Below are 24881 nucleotides of genomic sequence, written 5' to 3' on the forward strand. Positions count from 1 at the left end.
GACAAATAATAAGAATCAAGCAGTGGGGTGATTCCGTATGTCTAGCGATTTTTTTTTTCCGACATAGTCATCATGAGAGAGTAATGAACCGTTTTTTTGCTTTTTGCCTTCTCACTGCTTAGAAAAGTCGGTACAGATAAACGACAGGTAGGGATTTAATTATTAGCCTCCTCACTTGGGTTTCACGGATAATCTGTTTTAGTAGTTGAGCTCTTTCCATCACCTGATGGGTGAGAACTTACTCATGTGGCAATTGTTGCTTTTGGGTATATCTGTGTTTTGTTTCCTATTTATACGTGTTCCTGTCGCGAAAAAAAGTTTCAGCTGCGAGTCTATATGTTCTTCCTTCGTCCGCTTGTTTTTGTATGCGCTTTTGCAAGTGCACATACCAAACTTGCCTACTTAATGCCCTTATAAACGCCAAAGTTCGCGTCAACCAAACATTTCGCTCTATCCGCCTTAAATTTCCATATTTTTCTTATCCAGTTTTCTCCATGTCAGTGACGTTGGTAACAGCAGGCGGAAAGGAGATTTGAAAAATAAGCCGTTTTCGGTTAGCGATATGCTACTTGAACCTACCAAAAATCCTGATAAAATTCAACAAAATGACTTTTTGCTTTTAATAGGGGTCACGCCGAGGAAAAGTCTTGGTGCCATGTCTAGCGCACGCATCCGCATCTTTGATGGGCCTCCTAGTTCTTCTACGAAGCCTCCTGCACCAGAGCTTGACGGTGCGTTGGTCTTCTGTTGTACCCCGTACCTTGCTTGAAACAGCCGGATGTGCAGCTTTTAAACCAGCGCCTGTATATTCCTCCTAAATGTCCTCTTTTGCTGAAAATTTTTTACAAATACTTCCGCAGTGGTCAACACAATGAGAACCCGCGGCTCCAACATGTACAGGAGGTCGTCGCTGTTGGCAGCAGATATTCCCAGCGATAACGTCTCCACACACTGTAACTTGCCACAGATACAATTTGCCCCAAGGAACACCCTATCAGCTTTAACATGAATTCGGCTGGCTTATGGAATGTGTGGTGCCATGCGGTGTTAATTCTGGTACCATTAATAATTAATAACAAGGAGCCAGAAGTTAAGTGGAAACTTCTGCTGTTGTTCCTTCGCCAACACTGTTATCGTGCAGGATAAATGCGTTATTTTTGCTCATTTTTTGGAGAAGCTGTAAGAAACAGCGCCAGTGTGTCGATGAGGCAAAATTTTATCATGCTCTGCATTTCTGTTATCTGCCATGTACTGCCATACGCACCTCGAATTTCAGGCTTTCTGAATGTCAACTAAATGAGTTTAATAGGTTACGAAGCTATTCTTGTGATGTCCTTTTAACTTTTTAAAGAACTTAATTAGATTAACAGATGTCGTGCTACATTTTTATAGAAACCATAGAGAGGAAAAGCCGGGGCTCCATGTCCAGTAGCGAACGTCCCTTCAGTACCTCTGGAAAGCCTCAGGCACGAACGCCAAAAGGTGAGTTGTTCTTCTCCTTGCTCTGCTTTGGAAGTGGTGCATTCCTAACTTTTCAAGCCCAATTTTCCCAGCGCCTCGCTGGAAAGTGTCGTAATCTGCTTAAGCAATTTTCAGTTCTTACGTAGCGGTCACCTTAATAGATCGTCTGAACAATAGATCGTCACAGTCGGAGCCCGTCACGACCTATGCGGTCTCTCCACCGATGGTAATTTTTAAAAATATCAATATAACTCAAATACAGGCCCCCTAGCTTACGCAATATATGGTTTGTTATTCGCCACTGAAAAGTAGCGTTTTCTCTACTTTCGCTACCGCTGATTTCCGATATTAGGAATATGATCAACAAACGAGGATTATCCTCTCTGTGCCGTTAGCATACAGTCAGAGCTTAATCGCAGGCGGTGTATTTGGCAGTTCCCCACAATTTTCTCGAAGTGGTTGAGTGCGGTGCGGGAATGGCGGTTTGCTACAACCTTCGGCGTTTACATGCTGTCTCATGAGAACGAAGGCGGATAAAGTTTCGGGAGTATTAAGGACGAAGTTAAAGTCGCTTGAAACGGGCCGCTACGGCTAGCGCGGCTGGGTCAGTGGATCGCCGGGAGTGTCCTTTCACTGCGAGTAGACTCAGCGCTTGTGATAATGGTGAGTGTGGATGGTTGAATCTTTGTCGAAATAGTGCTTTGCGGGTACGAAAGTCTGAAATAAAAGCTTATTTTTGACATAGGAGAAATCACGGAATCGTAAAGGGAAGTTCGTAGTAATGAACGCAACCGATCAGTCAATGGAAGGGAGAAGTTGATCAAGTGGGGTATGATAATCGCAAAGTGAACAAGAGAGAAAACCTCAGGGTGCTTGCCAATTTTTCGACAAGTACAGTTGCCTTCGTCTGGGCAAAGCGTTCATCATTGGTGGGGTTTAAATAAGGTCGTCCAGGAAGATAACCCTGCCGGAATAAAAATAGGGTCGTCTAGGAAGATGACCTTATTTAAACCCCGCCAATGACTCTTTGCTTGGACAAAGACAAGTCCACTTGTCGAAACGTGCGTAAGCAACCGTCCAGAGCGCGAAATCATCTTTCCAGCGCTAATGAGTTGAAGTTTTTAATCAACACACGACACAGCATCAAGACTCCTTCAAGCTTATCGATTACTTTTCTTTTTAACATTGCCATCAGATTCTGTGCAATCCCTTGGATGCAAGGTCCGCGGCCCTTGGTGGACAGATGTTGGGGCAGGAGACTTGGACTACGCATTTCTCGAGTCGCCCAACCCAACGGCTCCATTACGCCAGGGTAACGAACCTGGTGAAAAGATGGTGACCGTTGGTGCTCAGAGCCGCATTCCAGAGGTGGCGCATTCGAAACACCACAAAACCGCCTCTGAAAAGCCTGCTACTTCGACCAGCAGTGCTGTGAATAATCGGGTATGCACTTGTGAAGCGTCACGAAAGATTTTCTTTTCTTTGTCTACGTAAATCAATCAACCAATTAGGAAGTTAATAATAATAAAAACAAAAACAAAAAGCAAGTTAGCAATAAATCAAGTGTACTTCTTCCAGACGAATACACAATTCTGGAATGATTACGTGGGCTAAAGCCATGCTTGATTACAGTTTGGCTAGGCCCCGATATCTTATTTACAGCAGCAGTTCTGACATCCATTTTATAAAGGTGAAAAACAAATGAACATAATGCAAGCATATTCGGCGTCTAAGGAACATTAAGGAATGTATGTTGTTCAGAATGGAAACAAACAAAATATACATATTGCACTTCTTGGGAATGTAAGTAAAAGCGTCCCTTGCATTAAAGACCTAATTTGGACATGATCATTTTTCAAAATGGGCTTGTTTCAGAAGCATAAAAATATGTAAAATTTTCCTATAATAGACAACTAATTTATAGATCCTACTTTTTCTGTAGCTGTAAGAACGAAAGATGCCGAATAACGTTTATAAAACCTATTAGCAAATCCTATATCAAATAAAATGCGTTAGATCCTGCTCATGTACCAATCGAAATGAGCCAAATATACTCGTTAGAGCTATCTACAACAGCTCGAGCTTCTTATTTGGGTCTGTTTTGAGCGTGGTTTCATTTATTCCTTCCACCGGGCTACCTTTTCGTCGACTGCGTACGATGTGAAGAGATCGGGGGGAAGATGTGAAACGACGATAACGACGATAAACCAGATGACGACGATAACGATGGGATCATCAGCCCCGTTGCCGATGAAGCAACGATGCGCCTCTGCTGCAATTAACGTGAAAGTGTTTAGTTGGACTAGTTGGCAGTGGATCTCTCAATTCATTATTATAAGCGAAATGGCTGACGGGAAACAGTACTAGCTGTCGTCTTGTTTTCCGTCTGTACGCGTTTCCTATTTCTCTAGAACTCAGAATTCAGTATGTAACAGTGATGTAAAATATATTCTAGACCCAATACATTCTAACAAATTTACTTTTCTGCTACCAAAGTGTGAGCACTAGAAAAGAAGGCTGTCATGTTAATGCCTCTGACAGAAGCCTTCTATCTGCATTTACTTACTGGTGTGAAAGCAGAGCAGCGGCCATAATTGGCCACAATGAATGTTCTAATTGTTTTCCTGCTGTATTTGAAGCATAGTTCTTAAGCGCTTTTTAATAAACAGAATGAAAATAATTCCAGAAAAACTTTTCTAAACAAGGCAAGGCTAAATCCAGAGGCTGGCGTAGAAGAATCATATACAAAGTTTATTCTGTGTGAAGATTGGCAAGACAGTCACAGACGTATGAGCTCCTTCGTGACGCTTAGGGCAACGAAACATTATCATGAGCGCGAGTTTTCGACTGGCACAGGAGGCTCGTTTCGGATAGAATGTCGATGAATGGCGACACAAGGCAAGGCGCCATTCAACCTCACAGAATGAAAACAACGTGGCTCGGATGAAGAAAATCGTACAGCAAGATCTCCCCATTACAGTCCGCATGCTATCAGATGCTCTCGACATTAGTAAGACAACATGCCACCAAATTTCGCTTCAGAACTTGGGGAAACGAAAGCTGAATAACAGACTAGCGCCGCCTCTCTCTCACAAGAAAAGGAAACGCGAGCAAACAGCGCTGATTTGCTTTCCGCAGCAGAGAAGAATGTGGCCTTCGTCGACAGTATCGTTGCTGAAGACGAAACATGGTGTTTTGAAAGTGATCCTCAAACAAAGGGGCAGAGCGCCGAATGGCGGTCCATAAGCTTTCCGGCGTCGAGAAAGGTGCGGCGACAGAAGACGAAAACAAAGACGATGATGATAGATTTTTACGATGCCAGAGGTGTCGTACACCACGAGTTTGTCCCACAAGGGCAGATGGTGAATCAGGTGTTTTACATCCGCGTGCTCCAACACATGCGTGATGCATTGCGACGCCGTCACTCTGACTTATGGGCAACTGTACAATGGAGCCTTCGCCACGATAACGCAAGGTCGCACACTGCTCTCAGCGTGGCAAAATTTCTCGCCAACCACAGCATTACTGTACTTCCCCATTCGCCATACTTGCCTGCCCTCTCCCCATGAAATTTTTTGTTTTCTCGTGTGAAGAGAGCCCTAAAAGGTCGCTGGATAGGGAGTGCGTAGGCCATTCAAGACGCCACGACAAAGGAGGTGACAACCCTGCCAAAAGAAGCTTACTCCAACTGTTTCCAAAACCTCAAGAAGCGTTGGAAGCTCTGTATAGACTGCAAGGATGACAATTTGAAGGGGTGCTGCAAAAATAATTTTGAATGTTAATCGCATTTCTTTTAATGGCATCAGTCTCGCAACTTTACTTAAAAAGGTTGTACTCTGTGAACCCTTATCTCACGTTTTAACTGCTACTGACAAGATTCCGCTACTTCTGGCGGCATTGCGCTTTTAGTCAGTCTTTAACTGTACGATATCCAAACCAATATTGCTCTTATTTCGTGGCGAGAACTACGGTCATGTGAATTTGTTTTCCTTTCCATGCGATAACAAGGACAAGGTAGCCGTTTAAACGACGACGACAACTAAAGCTTCAGTCATGATACTTATAGAGAACACTGGCAGTCGTCTGCGGCAGCTGCAGACGAATGCCGGCGCATGCACTTTCATGGCCTTGCGTTCTAGAGTTCGGGTACGGTTACTGTCTAGAAACGTCACTAATTTACCACCAGCTGAATTCCGGCTGAAGGCTCCAGGGGAACAAGTAAATCTTGTTGTTCTGTAGCCAGATGGCCATCGACTAGTAGCCAGATACAAATATTACATGGATGTATTCTTCAGGGCTCTCTAGGCATCGATAGCTTGATTTGAGGCAGTTTGGTACCGCTGCCGGTCTTAAAGGGTCGCTGAATATGGTGCTCGAGCTTGCCTATAAAATGCTTGCTTTATGGAGAGTACAGGCCACCGAGCGCCCATGCCATGCAGGAGACCTCAGCAGCGAAGTGGAAATTTACACTACATATTGAAAAATTCCCGCTTTCGCACGCCGCGACGACCAGTGGTGCCGGGGTTTAGCACGAAACCTGGCATACATCATGTCGTGCAAGTGACGTCAGCAGCCGAGGGTTATCATTGGCTCGCCACGCCAACTTTTTCACACGTCAGGCAGCTACCATGGCGGCGGCCACTGCGGCTGCAAAAATTTACGAGAGCAGAGGGAAAGGTGGGGAGGCCACGGAAATGCAAATATTATAATTAACCCATAAAAAAATTCTCGCTCGAGGCTATCTGTGAAGTACCATCATTGAACATCCTAAGCGTACCGCGACTTTGAGAGCCCCTTTCTGATGCCCTTTAAGCCAAGCAGGCAATAGAAACTGTGAAAACTCATCTTCCGAACGGTAAAACTTCCGCCTTTGAAAGGAACTTGGCAGGACATGTAGACCATGTGCATTTGGCAGTAGCCCGAATCGGAAAGAACAACGCTTTCGTACGCATTCTATTTAGCTGACGACTATAGGAGCTTTCAACAATGCGTTCACAACGCTCGAACAGTCGTGAGCTCCATAAAAACTCTTGCGCGTGATCACGATCCCTCAAGAACGATCAGATCGCGTTTTACGAGCAGGCGAATAACACGCCTCCCGTGTTGAGCAGTCAGTGAGGTAAGGCGTCTGCGGCGATGCCCGAATACAAAAGTGAAGAACATGAACCTTCTCGGGGTTATTTTTTTGCATTATGACTTTTATTAACCAGTAATGGTTGGGATCGTTGCTGAAAGATTATTCAGGTACAGTAACAAAGAACAGTGAAAAACCTGTACCCATATTCGAAAACTTGGAAAAGCCATTATAATGCATCAAAATTGCTCATTTTAACAGGTGAGGCTTATCTGGACGCGAAATTCGGAGGCCTCGGGTGCGGATCCAATCGGCGGCATGTGGCTGTTTTTTCTTCTCCTTTCTTATCAATTATATTTAAGAGATAAAAGAAAACTAATAATTTCCCATGATGAACAGCATTAACTAAAAAAAATTCTCCAATGCTCCTTTGTTTCAATGGCTATTTGCTTCCTTCATGTTATGTCGGGTCAATTTGTTACCAAAGTGCTCGCACAGAACGGGATCATTGATAAAGAACTCTAAAGATGCTTTGCGACGGATCAGTGGTTGTGGCCTTCGGGCGCGGAGCGCGACTCTGCCAGACTGAATCACTGATGCGGCTGTAGAATTTTAGTGGAGGTGCAACGTAAAAAACCAGGGTGCTGTACAAAGACACTGCAAGTTAAAGAATCTCGGGTATAAAAAATAAATCCAGACCGTTCGTCTATAACGTCCATAAAAACGCACGTGCAGCTTCAGCGCGTTAAACCCAGGTATCTTCGTGCCCGCCTGAACTCCCAAGTAAGGGGAAAAATTGGGTTTTAACAAAGACAACTGTAGACACGTAATCGGTCTCTGCAGCGATCCGAAAGGCATTGCAATGCGTACATAACTCGGCATTCTCTAAAGGAGATGTTAACTGAACTGTTACTGCAGTTGACTGCATTTTACGGCATGCAACCGCTTAACTCATTCTGGTCGCTTTCCACTTCAGACTAGTACCGCCAATTCTTAGATAAGCGTTGGAACCTGTCGACAGGCGTGCTATACGTGCGTGGTCGACCCTATTCGCTCGCGCTCTGCCTGCGCGTTGGTCGGCCAGAGCAATTTCGCCGCCTGTCTCTCTCAAAGAAACAAAGTGGCTCAGTATCGTAGTGTCAAGTTTCCATACGTCCTACTTCAACTTGAGTGGATGGTTTTTGCGTCTGCTTGCGTGCAGGATCTCGAAAATGCGCCCCGCGTAAACTTTCTCCCAAACAAACGAAAGGAGTCGACGGACGGACAAGAATTGGTCGCTTTGAAGCCCGCAGACACTCCGGTTGCCAACGGTGCCGAGGCAGCATATGACGTAGACCAGACGCGTCATCCTCCCAGGGCACAGTGCCGCATGTCAAGTCCAAGTCCAGGAGAATCTGAAGACACAACGGCCTTCTGTAAGTAATGACCTTGTTCTGCTTGCTTGTATCTCATCTCTCCTGGGTATGACTGTAACCCACTTGCGCCAGGAAGAAAATCAATTGGCGTTGGTTGCACGACTCTCTGCATGCCGGACAGCAGTGGCGTCTAGAAATACAGACAATGAGCCACGCCTGTCGTATAATATGGCCGCGTGACATGAACGATGCTCTACTCCTCTCATGCTGAGCCTGAAGGTCGTCTGTCTCTTGAATTTGACCTCTAACGACAGGCGCGCCTCATGTGCAAAATCGCGCGTGGCAAGTGCCTCGATATTCTTCTTCATCGACGCCATAGCTGCGTGCTTGGCAGTCGCGTCCGCCGCTGCGCTGCCTGCTGCTCGGCCGCTCCTCCTCGCCAGTTGTGGCATGTGATGTGTCACGTGATTCGCTCTTGCGCTTGGCAGTCACCTCCACCGCTGCGCTGGCTCCTGCTCAGCCGCTCCTCCTCGCCAGTTGTAGCATGTGATGTGTCACGTGATTCTCTCTAGCGCTTGGCAGTCACGTCCACCGCTGCGCTGGCTCCTGCTCGGCCGCTCCTCCTCGCCAGTTGTGGCATGTGATGTGCCACGAGATTCGCTCTTGCGCTTGGCAGTCACGTCCACCGCTGCGCTGGCTCCTGCTCGGCCGCTCCTCCTCGCCAGTTGTGGCATGTGATGTCACGTGATTCGCCCTTGCTCTTGGCAGTCACGTCCACCGTTGCGCTGGCTCCTGCTCGGCCGCTCCTCCTCGCCAGTTGTGGCATGTGATGTGTCACATGATTCTCTTGCGTTTGGCATGCGCTTGGCAGTCACGTCCACCGCTGCGCTGGCTCCTGCTCGGCCGCTCCTCCTCGCCAGTTGTGGCATGTGATGTGCCACGAGATTCACTCTTACGCTTGGCAGTCACGTCCACCGCTGCGCTGGCTCCTGCTCGGCCGCTCCTCCTCGCCAGTTGTGGCATGTGATGTGCCACGAGATTCGCTCTTGCGCTTGGCAGTCACGTCCACCGCTGCGCTGGCTCCTGCTCGGCCGCTCCTCCTCGCCAGTTGTGGCATGTGATGTGCCACGAGATTCGCTCTTGCGCTTGGCAGTCACGTCCACCGCTGCGCTGGCTCCTGCTCGGCCGCTCCTCCTCGCCAGTTGTGGCATGTGATGTACCACGAGATTCGCTCTTGCGCTTGGCAGTCACGTCCACCGCTGCGCTGGCTCCTGCTCCGCCGCTCCTCCTCGCCAGTTGTGGCATGTGATGATTCACGAGATTCGCTCTTGCGCTTGGCAGTCGCGTCCACCGCTGCGCTGGCTCCTGCTCGGCCGCTCCTCCTCGCCAGTTGTGGCATGTGATGTGCCACGAGATTCGCTCTTGCGCTTGGCAGTCACGTCCACCGCTGCGCTGGCTCCTGCTCGGCCGCTCCTCCTCGCCAGTTGTGGCATGTGATGTGTCACATGATTCTCTTGCGTTTGGCATGCGCTTGGCAGTCACGTCCACCGCTGCGCTGGCTCCTGCTCGGCCGCTCCTCCTCGCCAGTTGTGGCATGTGATGTGCCACGAGATTCACTCTTACGCTTGGCAGTCACGTCCACCGCTGCGCTGGCTCCTGCTCGGCCGCTCCTCCTCGCCAGTTGTGGCATGTGATGTGCCACGAGATTCGCTCTTGCGCTTGGCAGTCACGTCCACCGCTGCGCTGGCTCCTGCTCGGCCGCTCCTCCTCGCCAGTTGTGGCATGTGATGTGCCACGAGATTCGCTCTTGCGCTTGGCAGTCACGTCCACCGCTGCGCTGGCTCCTGCTCGGCCGCTCCTCCTCGCCAGTTGTGGCATGTGATGTACCACGAGATTCGCTCTTGCGCTTGGCAGTCACGTCCACCGCTGCGCTGGCTCCTGCTCGGCCGCTCCTCCTCGCCAGTTGTGGCATGTGATGTGCCACGAGATTCGCTCTTGCGCTTGGCAGTCACGTCCACCGCTGCGCTGGCTCCTGCTCGGCCGCTCCTCCTCGCCAGTTGTGGCATGTGATGATTCACGAGATTCGCTCTTGCGCTTGGCAGTCACGTCCACCGCTGCGCTGGCTCCTGCTCGGCCGCTCCTCCTCGCCAGTTGTGGCATGTGATGTGCCACGAGATTCGCTCTTGCGCTTGGCAGTCACGTCCACCGCTGCGCTGGCTCCTGCTCGGCCGCTCCTCCTCGCCTGTTGTGGCATGTGATGATTCACGAGATTCGCTCTTGCGCTTGGCAGTCACGTCCACCGCTGCGCTGGCTCCTGCTCGGCCGCTCCTCCTCGCCAGTTGTCGCATGTGATGTGCCACGAGATTCGCTCTTGCGCTTGGCAGTCACGTCCACCGCTGCGCTGGCTCCTGCTCGGCCGCTCCTCCTCTCCAGTTGTGGCATGTGATGTGCCACGAGATTCGCTCTTGCGCTTGGCAGTCACGTCCACCGCTGCGCTGGCTCCTGCTCGGCCGCTCCTCCTCGCCTGTTGTGGCATGTGATGATTCACGAGATTCGCTCTTGCGCTTGGCAGTCACGTCCACCGCTGCGCTGGCTCCTGCTCGGCCGCTCCTCCTCGCCAGTTGTGGCATGTGATGTGCCACGAGATTCGCTCTTGCGCTTGGCAGTCACGTCCACCGCTGCGCTGGCTCCTGCTCGGCCTCTCCTCCTCGCCAGTTGCGGCATGTGATGTGTCACGTGATTCGCTCTTGCGCTTGCCAGTCCCGTTAGCCGCTGCGCCTATCGCAGCTCTGGATGCTCGCTCTTGCACTTGTGGCACTTGATGCATCACGTGATTTGCTCTCGCTGAAACAATTTGCTCTCACTGAAGTCTTGAACAATAAAGATAAACAGAGCTAAGCCGTATCTAACATGCTTAACAGAGCTTCCGCTTCGACATTCTCGCTGTGGGCGACTGGTCGAGGCCAGCGCCTGTCTTCCACTGGCAAATATGCCACAGCATATTGGATCTCTTTCAAGGAACTCGCTCTCGACTTTCGTTGTTCATAACGCTTTAAGTTGGCGGAATTAAGATTTCAAATGATAAATACCATTTTCTTTCAACAAGTAATGATTCACAATTAAATATGATGAGGTTTAGAACTGATTTCATAGCCGTATATCAAGTAACTGCCAGCAAATCTCACAAATCTAAAGGGCACGGTTGATATTTGGCCGTGACTGAATAAAAGAAGCTGAGTAATGATGAAAGGATCTACCTTGCTCTGCGGTATTAAAATTAATCTTTCTGTCGCAAAAGGTGCACCTTTTAAACTGGAAAACTTTTCAAATTTTTCTCTAGAATATTGGCCACATCTGCTTTGCTTGTCACTGTAAGTGTTACATAAGAAAGGAGATATAAAGGATTTCAAACATTATCCCAATCAGCTCATTGTCCATTCACTGCAATACATTTGCTACGTTAATCGCTAATAAATTGGGACAACTTTCGATTTCTGTAAAGAAAGTGATCAGGCAGGCTTTCGTAAAGAATACTCGACAATAGACAATCTTCGCACTATCAATCAGGTGATAGAAAAATGGCACAATATAGCCAACCCCTATAAATAGCCTTATTTCATTGCGAAAAGGCATTTGACTCAATCGAAACTTAAGCAGTCATGCAGGCACTGCGAGATCAGAATGTAGAAGTCTTATGTAAAAATGCTGGAAGATCTCTATAATGACTCCAATGCAACCGCAGTCCCCCAGACAGTAGTCAATAAAATTCCAATAAGGAAGGGTATCAGGCAGGGAGACGCAATGTCGCCAATACTTTTCACCGCTGTTTACAGAAGATATTCCAAGGCCTGGATTGCGAACAGTTGTGGATAGGAGTTCCCGGAGAATACCTTAGTAATCTGCAATTCGCTGATTTGATTCTCTTGCTAAATCACTCAGGACATGAAAAGCAAAGCGTGATCGATGTTTTACATAGGCAGAGCAGAATGGGGGATCTAAATATTAATGTGCCAAAAAATAAGTACTAGCGTTCAACATTCTCGGCAGGCAACATATTTCTGTCACTGACAGCGACGGAGGTCCAGATCACGAGAGAGAAACAACTAGAAGAATAAGAATGTTGTGGAGCGCATATGGCAGGTTGTTTCAGATCATCAGTTGCCTTTTACCAATATCCCTCAAGCGAAAAGCCTACAACTGTATCTTACTGGTACCCACCCTTGGGACAGAAACGTGGAGGCTAAAGAAATGGGTTCAGCTCAAGTTTAGAACGCCGGAGTGAACTATGGAAAGAAAAATGATAGGCGTAACGTTAAGAGACAGTAACAGGGCAGAGTGGGTGAGAGAACAAATACGGGCTAATTATATTCTAGACCAAATCAAGAGCAAGAAATCTGTTGGTGCAGTGCGCGTAAGGTCAAGATAACCGATGTTCCTTAAGCGTAACAGACCGGATTCCAGGGGAAGGGTAGCGTAGGAGGGGCAGCAGAGATTTTAGGTGGGCAGATGAGATTAAGAAGTTTGAGGCTGTAGGTGGCCGGAGCTAGCACAGGACAGGGTTAATGGGAGATGTATGGGACGGGAATTTGCTCTGCAGTGGGCGTGATCAAGCTGATGATGATAAAAGCCTTTAACTCAGCTGTACATCAAAGCCACTTTTCCTTACTTTAGCCGGCATGTGTGCGCAAACTAAGGAGCTTTAAGAGCTGAATATCCAAGCAACAACAACGTCGGATTAATTTACGAACCAGCAGTGCTTTGTAACTTCGATCCCTACAACATACGAATCTAAAAAAAACTGGCATGTTAAGAAATTTTGAATATCGAAAATTAAAACGGCCAAACTATATATTTTTTTTGTCTGTGAATGATAAAACCAGGTAGAATCAAGCACGCCAAAAAAACTGAAGGCTGATACTAAACGTTTTTTTCCACCTAACGATGTAGCAGTAATACTGTCGAAATTTTAGGGTATTCGCTGCAATAAGGCATCTTTCAGTAGAAGTCCTCCACCTCTGACGGCTGGAGCTTCCACATTGTATCTGAGAAATATATAAAAATGTGATTCTTCAATAATGCGAGAAACTTATATACATGTGAGCGCGTAAATGAAAGTATTCGGGTTTCAGCATTTACCGTACATGATACGCCGTACGTTACCAGGTTAACTACGTAAGCTGCTTCGTCGCAATTTAAGGACATTGGGAAAAGCTCAGCATTTACTATGACTTGATATTAAGGCTTTACATTTTCAATTTGGCAACACTGCAGTGATGGACGAAAAAGACAAAGTATTCGGTATTCATGGTGATTATGGCAGTGGTTGCAGCTTTTTGTGAGTACAACACAAACTTGCGTAGTCGCCACCACCACCAACCGTAGTAACACGTAACCCTGTTTGTCACCCCCTCCCCCTCGTGCCTTCCTCATTTACATCAGGTTTCGCGGAGGTGATTGGGAGGAACATCAGACGGGGAAGGAAGACTGGCGTTACACCACGTGACTTCGACTTATCCTCTTTGGAGTCACCTAGCCTAACAGCCGCTGTTCCTGTATTCCCCGAACTGCCTTCTCCTCAAAAGGTGACCAGAGCGAGCGCTGAAGATAACATTTCAAAAGAGCCGAGGACATCGCACCAGGAATTCCCGAAAGTTCTGCCTACGTTGCGGAGCAGCGCTGTGAGTAGATGCGGTTCCTTGCTCGTGAAGCATTGCAAGATTTTGAGTGGCTTCTTTCCCCGACGAAATTAACCTTGCAGACGATTTTAATCAATGGTCGTACCTGATGACACTCTTTTTCACTGTGGGGATCGTTTTCGTCGATTAGTTACGGGAACTGTGCTCATGGTAGAATTTCCGTTCTTCCGGTCAAGCTGACTCCATTAATGGTATACAGGCGACGTGCTGTCTCTTACTGCACAGAATTGCCGGGGACTGTCGGGACGATTGTATTGTTAGCATTCTATCAGCACTGTATTGGGAGGCCTCCTGTTCTGTAAATATGTCGGAAGACTATATTTCATTATTGCTGACTCGCCGAGAGGTAGCATCTCTGTTCTGTTCCTCTGCGCTAAATTGCAGGCACTGAAGCGAACCTTTATTGCAGATTTTAAAGATATTTCATAAAACTTCACAAAACTCCCATTGAGGAGACCAGTACAGCCACCTCGATAAGCGCTTGAATCTGTCGAAAGCCGTGTTTATATCCGTAGTCATTTCTATGCACGCGCGCCTTAATTGCCCGTCGGTCGACCAGCAGATATCTCGCCGTTTGTATCTCTGTAATGAATAAAGCTGCTCCTATCGTAGCATCACGTTTCCACACATCCTGCTTCAACTTGAGTGCTTATTTTTCGCCTGGGCTTGCGTGCAGCATTCAGAGAAGGCGCCCCGGCCAAGGATTCCCCCAACCAAAGAAAAAGAGCCGACGAACAGACCAGATCTGGACAGTTTGGGGCCCGCAGACTCTCCTGTTGCCAACGGTGCCGAGGCATCGTGCGCAATAGACCACAGGAGCCCGCAACAAATCAACCGTCATGCTTCCAGGTCAAGCCCAGAGCATGTGGAAGACAGTACGGGCTTACGTGAGTAATGCCATTGTTCTGCTTGCCGTAGGGCCTATATCTCTTGGGATTACTGCGTGCTGCTTGCGGAAGGATCAATCGCAGATGCCGTTGGTTTCCCAAACCTCTCAACGACGACAGCAGTGGCGTCTAGATATGCAGACGGTTAACCACATCTGGTGACTTGGCATAAGCGACAATTCCTGTTTTTTAGATCTCGGGAGACAAGCATGCACATTACTGTCTTCGTCAGGTCGCTCTTGATACACCAGGTCTTTCAGTGAATGTGATCACTCGTGTTTAAAAATAGGGTTTTTGTGGTAAGCAGGAGCTTTTTCCAGCAAAGTAGTACCAGCGTTGGCGGATGTTAAAAAACAGGCGAATCATCTTAACCAGCTAAGTGATTACCTAAATTGTAAGTTAAATTTTTAACTTGCCAATAGGCAGCTGATTTCAATTAGAGATTTGTTTACCCGCCGTTAATAATAAACATGTCAGTTTTTAGAATTTAGAAAATACCATTACTCTCGCCGCTGTCGACAAAATCTGGGTGCATCGTGCGAAAATACAGGCGTTTCGAAAGCATGCAGGCAAAGCAACCCTTCCAGTGGTCGTAACTATTCGTAATAGCCAAATGTTGTCGTGCCACCGCGGCGAAAGTAATAGCGTTTTCTAAATTCTAAAAACTAATATGGCTATTAGTAACAACTGGCTACAAATCTTTAATTGCAATACATAAAAGTTAACGATTACAATTTAGTTAATCACTTAGCTAGTTAAGATGATTCACCTGTTTATTCATGTCCGCCAACACTCATACTACTATGCCGCAAAATGCTTCGCGTTACCTCAAAAACCTTATTTTTAAAAATTAGTGATCTCCATCCCTGAAATACCTGGTATATATATATATATATATATATATATATATATATATATATATATATATATATATATATATATATATATATATATATATATATATATATATATATATATATACCCTACCATGGAAGTTTTAGGCAGTTTTCCTGTTAGGGCCAAGTAACGGATCTTTCAGCAGGTATCGTGCACCCTTTGACGGCGAGCGCTTTGACCTTGCATACGAGAAATTCAATTCAATTCAATTTTATTAAGGAATGCATGTTAAAAATGTGTTACAAATGTCTGTGTCCGCAATCAGGTGAGAAACTGATAACATGTGGACGCATACATGAAAATAATTCCCGGTTGCAGGATTTGTTGTACGTGATACGAAGGACATTGTAAGGTTGGCTGCATAATCTTTTTTTTTGTCCCAGTTTAAAAACATTGAGGAACGCTCAGAGTTTATCACCGCTTGATATTAATGCTTTACATTTGGTATTCGACAATACTGCAGTGATGAACGAAACGGGAAAACTGAATTGTATTCATGGTTACTGTCGCGTTGGTTGCAGCCTTTGGCGACTACAATACAATCTCGTCATAGATACTACTACTGCAGCGCTGGATTAAGGGGGGGGGGCACAAAGGGGGCTGCAGCCCAGGGCCTCACCTCGGACAGTAGGAGAAGGGGGCCGATTTACTCTAACCTGCTTAGTATATGGAACGATGGGCAACGGAACTTCGAGCGACATGTATGAAGCGAGAAAACCAGAACGAGCAGACGGGGCCCTCCGCCTAATGTAACAGCATGCGTTTAGCCTGATAATTTGGGGAGAGCTTTTCGAGCTGCAAAAACAGGGATCCTCCGCCACCCCGGCGGGGCCCTCTTTCTTACGAATCGAGATGCGTTTCCTTGGAAGAGTTTTCGTGGTTTCCTGTCAGTCCGTCTGTCCAGTGCTGTCTGGAGGGGCAAGAAGGACACACCTTAAACATGTAATGTGAGATGAGGACCTAAATCTCCCTTGCCCCTCGTGACCACCACGCCACCCTCCACCTCTCAAACAGTTCCGCCGCAGCAGTCCTTCTCATAGAAAGGATGTGCTGCAGAACCCAACAGTGCCTGCCATTCGACTTTTCTTTGGCGTGATGGTAATTGGGGCGGGGTAGGATGAGTCCGATAGCAGATGATGATGAGTCTGATGGCAGAGTCTAGGCTGGAAAGGAAAGAAGACGTCACACGTGGTTTCGTCCGCGTGCTGTGGGGCATAGAATGTTCACTGTTCGGGCTAGGGTTGTGGAAGAGTGAGGGGGAAGTTGGAGAGCTGGACACAAAGGCCTGTCTCCAGGGCCCATTCTTGCCTTGGCTGCACACCCTCGGGCGCGCTCGACAGAAAAAAGTAGGTCAGACTGGCCGCCGACCTTCCCAGAAAGTAGAAAAAGATGACCCAGAGGCGACGGAGGGCGCGTAACTTCGCCCGCGCTAGGAGTCGCCCTCTGCCCTTCGTTCTCGCGCTCGGCATCGACGGGGCGAAAAAAAAATCGAGAACCTCCTAGAACAGACGATTGCTCATAGCCAATAGAAAGGCGAGACCGGAACGGGAGAAGTGGTGAGTTTGTACGGAGAAGGAGGGAATTTGTACAAGGAACACTATGCGTATGTGAACGCCTGATTTGGCGCTAGTAACAGACAGACGCGGCGCGCCTATTAAAGGAATTTGGTCGCGGGCTGCGATTCAGCCCCGAGCCGCCGGTTAACTTTGCATAAGCCCGCCCGCTGAGGAGCTCCCTGGGGACGCATTACTCTCGGCCAGCCATGGACCATCCAGGCAGCGTGCGCCAGTCATCTGGACGGCCACCGTTGGACACCTGCGGTCGCGTCAGACTGACAAAGTGTCCGGTGCGGTGAACAATTAGAATCCATTCATGGGAAAATGCTGGGTCGGAAGCATCAAAGTGGTGCGTCTAAATGAAAGGCGAAGTTAGAAAGAGAAGAGCGTGAAAAGAAGCTACCACAGATGACAAAGTACCTGCTGAATGCAACTTCCACGGAGCAGTTTGATCCATCTTGAGAAAACGAAGCAGCACGAAAAAACGGGGACGAAAAAGACACACATACGACAGGGCAAATGCTGCACTTCCAACTGATTTTTATTGAGAATACCAAGCTAAAGTACAGCACTACTATCGCCTCGTGGCAATCAACCGCAATGATTCAAAAACGCCATTTCATTATCAAGAAGAGACAAGGAAGCGGTGCTGACACACTGACCACCTGCTTTTTTGATGTGATATGCTTCAATAATCTCTTTCCATCCGGTCTCTTCCACGGTCTTTCCATCCGGTCCCTCTTCCAGAGAGATTATTGAAGCATATCACATCAGAAAAGCAGGTGGTCAGTGTGTCAGCACCGCTTCCTTGTCTCTTCTTGATAATGAAATGGCGTTTTTGAATCATTGCGGTTGATTGCCACAAGGCGATAGTAGTGCTGTACTTAAGCTTGGTATTCTCAATAAAAATCAGTTGGAAGTGCAGCATTCGTCCTGTCGTATGTGTGTCTTTTTCGTCCCCGTTTTTTCGTGCTGCTTCGTTTTCTCAAGATGGATGATTACCAACTGGCCCAAACTTCGGTGCTTTTGCAGCAGTATGATCGCTCTACCCAGAGTCCGTGTCGAACTTTCAATAGTACCGACTGTGCTTCTGTGGAGGACTTGCGCAACACCATCACCACGGTTTTCTGGCAAGAAGCAAGGTGTGACTCATCTTTGTTGTTGGATCCTGTGAAAACGGTGCCAACCTTGGTCGTCCATATTTCTGAGCAACCGACGCTAAACGAGTCCTGTCCTGCTCCTGAGTCAGCAACGCCTATGCTACTTGGCCGGGCCCCTGCCACAGAGCTCCAGGTGTCCGGTCGGACACGCCCGATTTCTACTACTGCTGATCAACAGGTGCCAAACCTCCCCGATGAACCTCCTTCTACTGACGAGCGCAAGGAAACAACACTCCCATAACCGACTCATTTGTTTCCGGTTAGTTTGACTTCAAATAAACATATTCCTACCCACAAAGTGTGAGTAGAGAGGACGAATGAGACGGCTTCTCGTTGCGGCAACAGAGAAGTACAGACACCCCCGCAGCAAGAGGTACGTTGCGAGGTTCTCCGATGTGACCCTACTAAGTGGACGGACGTTATTACTGACAGCTTTCGGAGTGCATGTGTTGAAAAGGGGCCATTTCATTATCGGGCAGAAAATTTTCCGTCTCCCGAAAGGCAATACAAAACTGAGAAACGCTATATGTCACCTCATCTTTTCTTGCGAAAGGCCGTAAATGGGGAGCCGTACGAGCGTCACTGGTTAATGTACTCGGAGTCAAGAGGTTCCGTTTACTGTTTCGTGTGCAAACTATCTTCCATTTCAAGCAACTTCAGTGCTTTCATCACGCACGGCTTTTCTGATTGGAAAAGAGTAGAAGAAAAGGTTTGCGCTCATGAAAATAGCGTCGAGCACCGGAACTGCGTGTCAGCATGGCTCGCCCGCTCCAATTCGAGCAGCACAATTGACAAGGAGCCGCTTAAGCATCTTGTCACGGATACACCTTACTGGACAGAGGTGTTGAAGCGCGTAGTCGTTGTAGTTAAGCTTTCGCTGAGTGCAACCTAGCGTTTAGGGGCAGTGAGGATATTTGTGGTTCATAGAGAAATGGCTATTATATGGGAGTTCTTGAGGCCATTGCCAAGTTTGATCCCTTTCTAGAGGAACACATCAAACGCTACGGGAACAAGGGAAAAGGTCCTCCATCTTATCTGTCAAAAACCATTTGTGATGAATTTATCGAGCATATGGGAAAGGCTGTCAAGGAACGTCTCGTTGACGAAGTGAAACGCGCAAGATACTTCTCTTTAAATGTTGATTCGACTCCAGACCTCACTCACGTTGATCAGCTGTCAGTTGTTTTACGATACTATTTAAATGGGAAAGTGTACGAACGCTTTCTTGGATTTGTTCCAATCGAATCGCGTACCGGCTTGTATCTCTTCGATACCATGATGTCCTTCATGACGACCAATGGCATCTCAACTGAAGATTGCTGGGGCCCAGCTTATGATAACGCGAGCAATATGTCTGGAAAATACAAAGGACTGCAAACTCAAACGAAACACCTGAACGAATTGGTAGTCTACGTCCCGTGTGCAGGTCATTCACTGAACTTAGTTGGCGCGTGTAGCGTTAACAGTTGACTTGAGGCAGTCAAATTTTTCATTGTAATTCAGAGACTGTATGTGTTCTTTGCTGCCTCACCTAAGCGAAGGAGTGATCTTTTGGACAGCATGGGCGGAACTGGCCAGCAGCTTGTTTTGAAAAGTCTCTCTGAGACCAGGTGGTCAAGACACGCAGAATCATGTAAGGCCACTCTAAAAAATTTCAATCCATTCTTGTGTTGCCTTGAAGCTATATCAAACAACGAAGAAGAAAAGGGTGACACTAGGAGCGAAGCGCACTCTCTACAAGAAAATGGCAAAACTTGACTACATTCATGGCGATTTTCTGGAGTGAAATCTTGGAGCGCATTGAAATAACGAGCGTAGCACTTCAGAAACCAGGCCTAGACATTTCAACTGCTGTAGACCTGCTGATCTCTCTAGAAGGGTTTATTTCTTTGTGACCTCTCTTTGATACCTTCGAAAAGAGAGCACGCACGCTAAGTACCAATCAATGTTAACAGGATGAGGACAAGCGCATCGTTTTGAGTAAGCACCCGGACGGAAAAAGCGATAGTGCGCTACAAGGCAGAAAAAAAGTTTATCGTAGAGACCTACAATGTTGTACTTGACAGTCTAGGCTCTGCTTTCTGAGTGCGAAAGGTTGCCTACACTGAACTCTGCGAAAGGTTCGGATTCCTAAAATTGCTGGCAGAAGTTGGCAGCGAGGCCTCCCTGGCACAGCAGGCTGAGAAGTTAGTGAAAACCTACAAAAATGATTTGGAGCCAGCATTTCCCGCTGAAATCGTTCAGTTTCCGAACTTTCTGCACAACTCTGTGTGTCAGGAAACGAGTCCCCTGGGAATAATGAAATTGCTGCACGAAAGAAAGCTTATTGATGCTTTTCCGAACCTTTCTATTGCTTTCCGAATGTACTTGAGCATACCCGTGGCAAACTGAGACGGAACGATCGTTTTCCAAGTCGTCGCTGATAAAATATCGCCTTTGTTCGAGCCTCCTGGACGGCAAGGTGAACTCGCTTGCTATCATGTCCATTGAAGGTGACTTCCTCCGCGATCTATCCTTCGAACAGACTATATATGATTTCGCCGAAGCGAAGGCACGAAAGATGCCATTTTAAAAGAGGACTGTTTGCGCTATACGTGAATGGTTCCAATAAGTTTGTTGTGTCACCTCCCGGCCTCCACGTTGGCAATGAAACGCTGAGCAGTGTAATTCAATATATGCAAATCTTCGTTGTTCGGCTCTTGTTTGTTCTTCTTGTGATATTTAGCTTGCTGTAAAGAACTGTATTTTCTGAGCAAGGTTTGTTGCTGGGCGAGTTGGTTGGGGTACATCTTGAGAACACAGCGCTTGCAGACAAAGGACCAGAACAAGAAGGACACACACCTGCGCTAACTAACAACTTTTATTTCGGAAGGGGGCCGATCCGCGCCTTTTATACAGAATTGGAGGGAATGATGCGCACGCGCACAACACAGCCAGGTGGGAGCATGGAAAGAGCCAACACATAGACCAACTATTCTTATCGCCACTGATAACCAAAAACGCAGCCAAAACAAGCAAGAAAAGAAAAAAGAAAAAAGAAAAAAGAAAAGAAGAGAAAGAACCAACGGGGGGAGCAAAGGCAGGGAACGTAAGAAACAATTCCAAAAAGTACCAAAAGATCCCGAAGAAGCCAACAACCAACACGGCTAAACGACTGACGATGAAAGGTAACAAGATGAAGGCACTAAAAACTGAACAAACAGGCATAAAAGGTGCAGGAAAAACCTGCGGGAGAGTAAAAGATTCGGCACAGCTAAAAGATGACGGAAACTAAAGGCGTTAAAACAGATACAAGCAAAAACCCAAGAAGCCGACGCGAAAGAATACAAGCAGAAAAGGTGGTCACTAAAATATGACATTGAACAGACAACAGATCTCTAAAACCAAGCAAAGAATCGTAAAAAACGTGTGGGCGATAAAACATAACAGAGAAGAATACAGAGGAGTTTAAAAAGGAAAACATCGCAAAAAAAGAGGGCGCAAAAAAATCATCACGGAATGAAACGAAAAGAATACACTGAATCAAATCAAAGCAGAGAGGAATGAACACTCTTTGTCTAACAATGCAACTGATGGTGTGCTAACGCACTCATCTTTTAGCTTGGTAATAGTGGCTGCTTCAATGATTTCTCGAGTCAGTTGATTTAAGTTTTTTGCCAAAATATCTGTTTCCTTGAAAGTGGGGGAGACGCGTCGGCAAGGACTGCAATCACGGCAGTGTATGGCCAAATTACCGGACCTTTTATCCTCAGCATTAGCTTTATGCTCCAGTAACCGCTTATTGATACATCGGCCTGTTTGGCCGACGTACTTCCTGCCGCAGGGTAAAGGAATCGAATAGACGACACCCGACCTCTACTATTCAATTCCGCACGACGATCTGCTCCTTTGTGTAAACGAGTGTATCGACAAACACGGAGCTGTGGCTTTTCAAAATGCATGTGGCGTTTCTGCTAGTGGCTTTTTAGAATTATTGTCTGTATATCTTAGGTCTACCTATGCTGAGTGGAATGGATCTCTTTTTATACAGAAGCAGGGCATATGTATTGGGTCGTGCATCGCCCCTATCCTGAGCGACCTCTTCTTGGCCATGCGTGACAGAGAAGTGAGCACAAAGATTGCAAATTCACCGGTACTAAAGATATTCAGATATGTCGATGATTATCTAATTTTTCTCGACTGCCCAGGCAATGCTTTCATGACTGAAGTTTCCAAGGTTCTAGGCATTTTTAGGGAGTCTTTTCATCCCCTCGTTTTATCGCATGAAGTTCCAGAAAATAGCTGTCTTCGCTTTCTTGAACTTAAGCTGCACTTCTTACCCGATCACGTATGCTGGATCTTCGAACCAAGGGCCAATAAGCCACTTTTACCGTATGAGTCAGCTCATTCGAAATTGGTCAAGAGAAACATAATCCAGGCCACCTTCAATAACGCATTACTCAAGTCCTGCGCGCACAGTCTTGAAAGCAGTTTCTTTAACCAAGCGCAGAGGCTTCTCAGCTCTGGGTACCCGGCCCTACTCCTATCCTCAGTTGCTCAAAAAATGTTGAAAACGAGGCAAGGAAAGAGCCTAACCTCAAGGGAAGGGCAGAGTCGCAATAAAAAGGTAGCTGTAATCCCCTACATCCACCAACTGTCGCACAACCTAAAAAGAATTGGAAAAAGGGCAGGAGTAGACGTTATTTTCTCTGCTCCTCACCGGCTTTCTAGACTCTGCAGGAAGGTCAACGGCTCTGGGGAAAAAGTTCCAGACTGCACAATTAAGCATCGGGATCCGTTCGTAGCATGCTCGTCGGGTGTCGTCTATTCGATTCCTTTACCCTGCGGCAGGAAGTACGTCGGCCAAACAGGCCGATGTATCAATAAGCGGTTACTGGAGCATAAAGCTAATGCTGAGGATAAAAGGTCCGGTAATTTGGCCATACACTGCCGTGATTGCAGTCCTTGCCGACGCGTCGCCCCCACTTTCAAGGAAACAGATATTTTGGCAAAAAACTTAAATCAACTGACTCGAGAAATCATTGAAGCAGCCACTATTACCAAGCTAAAAGATGAGTGCGTTAGCACACCATCAGTTGCATTGTTAGACAAAGAGTGTTCATTCCTCTCTGCTTTGATTTGATTCAGTGTATTCTTTTCGTTTCATTCCGTGATGATTTTTTTGCGCCCTCTTTTTTTGCGATGTTTTCCTTTTTAAACTCCTCTGTATTCTTCTCTGTTATGTTTTATCGCCCACACGTTTTTTACGATTCTTTGCTTGTTTTTAGAGATCTGTTGTCTGTTCAATGTCATATTTTAGTGACCACCTTTTCTGCTTGTATTCTTTCGCGTCGGCTTCTTGGGTTTTTGCTTGTATCTGTTTTAACGCCTTTAGTTTCCGTCATCTTTTAGCTGTGCCGAATCTTTTACTCTCCCGCAGGTTTTTCCTGCACCTTTTATGCCTGTTTCTTCAGTTTTTAGTGCCTTCATCTTGTTACCTTTCATCGTCAGTCGTTTAGCCGTGTTGGTTGTTGGCTTCTTCGGGATCTTTTGGTACTTTTTGGAATTGTTTCTTACGTTCCCTGCCTTTGCTCCCCCCGTTGGTTCTTTCTCTTCTTTTCTTTTTTCTTTTTTCTTTTTTCTTTTTTCTTTTTTCTTTTTTCTTTTTTCTTTTCTTGCTTGTTTTGGCTGCGTTGTTGGTTATCAGTGGCGATAAGAATAGTTGGTCTATGTGTTGGCTCTTTCCATGCTCCCACCTGGCTGTGTTATGCGCGTGCGCATCATTCCCTCCAATTCTGTATAAAAGGCGCGGATCGGCCCCCTTCCGAAATAAAATTTGTTAGTTAGCGCAGGTGTGTGTCCTTCTTGTTCTGGTCCTTTGTCTGCAAGCGCTGTGTTCTCAAGATGTATTTTCTGGTTTTTGATAGTGCCACGTTTATTTCGTGTCGTCCTTGCTTGTCTTACCTTTAACGAAAATTTTTTCAAGCAATGTTTGTAATTAGAGTTGGCAATTTTCATCTGCATTCTGGTCCATTTTGATGGTGTTTGTATTGCCTTAAGTATTGTAGATATCTATTGCATATTTATAGAGTAACGTGTATAACGATTACGGCAGTCTGACGCTTGAATTTTAATAAATAATTTTTTTTTGGATACAACCATGCGTCTCCTCAAGAGATTAAACTTGGTGATGCAAACAGCCTAGCTTCAGAAGCATCGGCATCTGAGCTGTGTTGTCTTTTCCACGTTCTTGTTCGTCTTGAGTGCACAAAACGTTTTCTTAAAGCTTAGCTTTTTCTGAAAACAGAATGCAGATTAATCACAAAGTGAACATATATGTTTGTGTTTACAACAATTTGGTGGAATTGAAATAAAACATGGCATGTTTCCAATAGCGTAGCAGGCGACAGGGGGGGGGGCGAAGGGGGGTCAGCAGTGGGAAAGGGGGCCAGCATGCGAATTAGCTCCGGGGCCCCCATTTTTCTTAATCTGGCCCTGTCACTACCAAAAAGAAGTAACACGTAACCCTGTTTCGCACCCCTCCCCCCCCCTCCACGCAATCCTCATTTACACCAGATTTCCTGAGACTGATTGGGAGGAGCATAACAAGTCGAAGGAGGACCGGAATCATCTCACGTGACTTCGACTTTTCCTCTTTGGAGTCGCCTAGCCCCGCTGCCGCTGTCCCTGAGATCTCCGACCTGGCTTCTGCTCAAATGGTAACCAGAGCGACCGGTCAAGAGAAGAGCTCACAAGAGGTCGGGACAGCGAGCCAGAAAGCGCCTGACGAGCCTCCTACGTTGGCGATCAGTACTG

The 24881-nt window shown here is 46.8% G+C and overlaps 2 protein-coding genes across 2 annotated transcripts in view; both read left to right on the top strand.

The window, feature by feature from the left end:
• Nucleotides 1-769, top strand: part of LOC144123971 (uncharacterized) — a 19589-nt gene extending 18820 nt beyond the window's left edge. The window contains exon 6 of the mRNA XM_077656670.1: nucleotides 627-769. Coding sequence (XP_077512796.1) covers nucleotides 627-769 — 143 coding nt within the window. The remainder of the gene's footprint in view (nucleotides 1-626) is intronic.
• Nucleotides 770-7751: 6982 nt separating this feature from the next.
• Nucleotides 7752-24881, top strand: part of LOC144123219 (uncharacterized) — a 30168-nt gene continuing 13038 nt past the window's right edge. The window contains exons 1-4 of the mRNA XM_077656091.1: nucleotides 7752-7950; nucleotides 13330-13568; nucleotides 14263-14473; nucleotides 24642-24880. Coding sequence (XP_077512217.1) covers nucleotides 7905-7950; nucleotides 13330-13568; nucleotides 14263-14473; nucleotides 24642-24880 — 735 coding nt within the window. The 5' untranslated portion in view covers nucleotides 7752-7904. The remainder of the gene's footprint in view (nucleotides 7951-13329; nucleotides 13569-14262; nucleotides 14474-24641; nucleotide 24881) is intronic.

This window comes from Amblyomma americanum, chromosome 3, assembly GCF_052857255.1.
Source record: "Amblyomma americanum isolate KBUSLIRL-KWMA chromosome 3, ASM5285725v1, whole genome shotgun sequence".
NCBI lineage: Eukaryota > Metazoa > Arthropoda > Arachnida > Ixodida > Ixodidae > Amblyomma > Amblyomma americanum.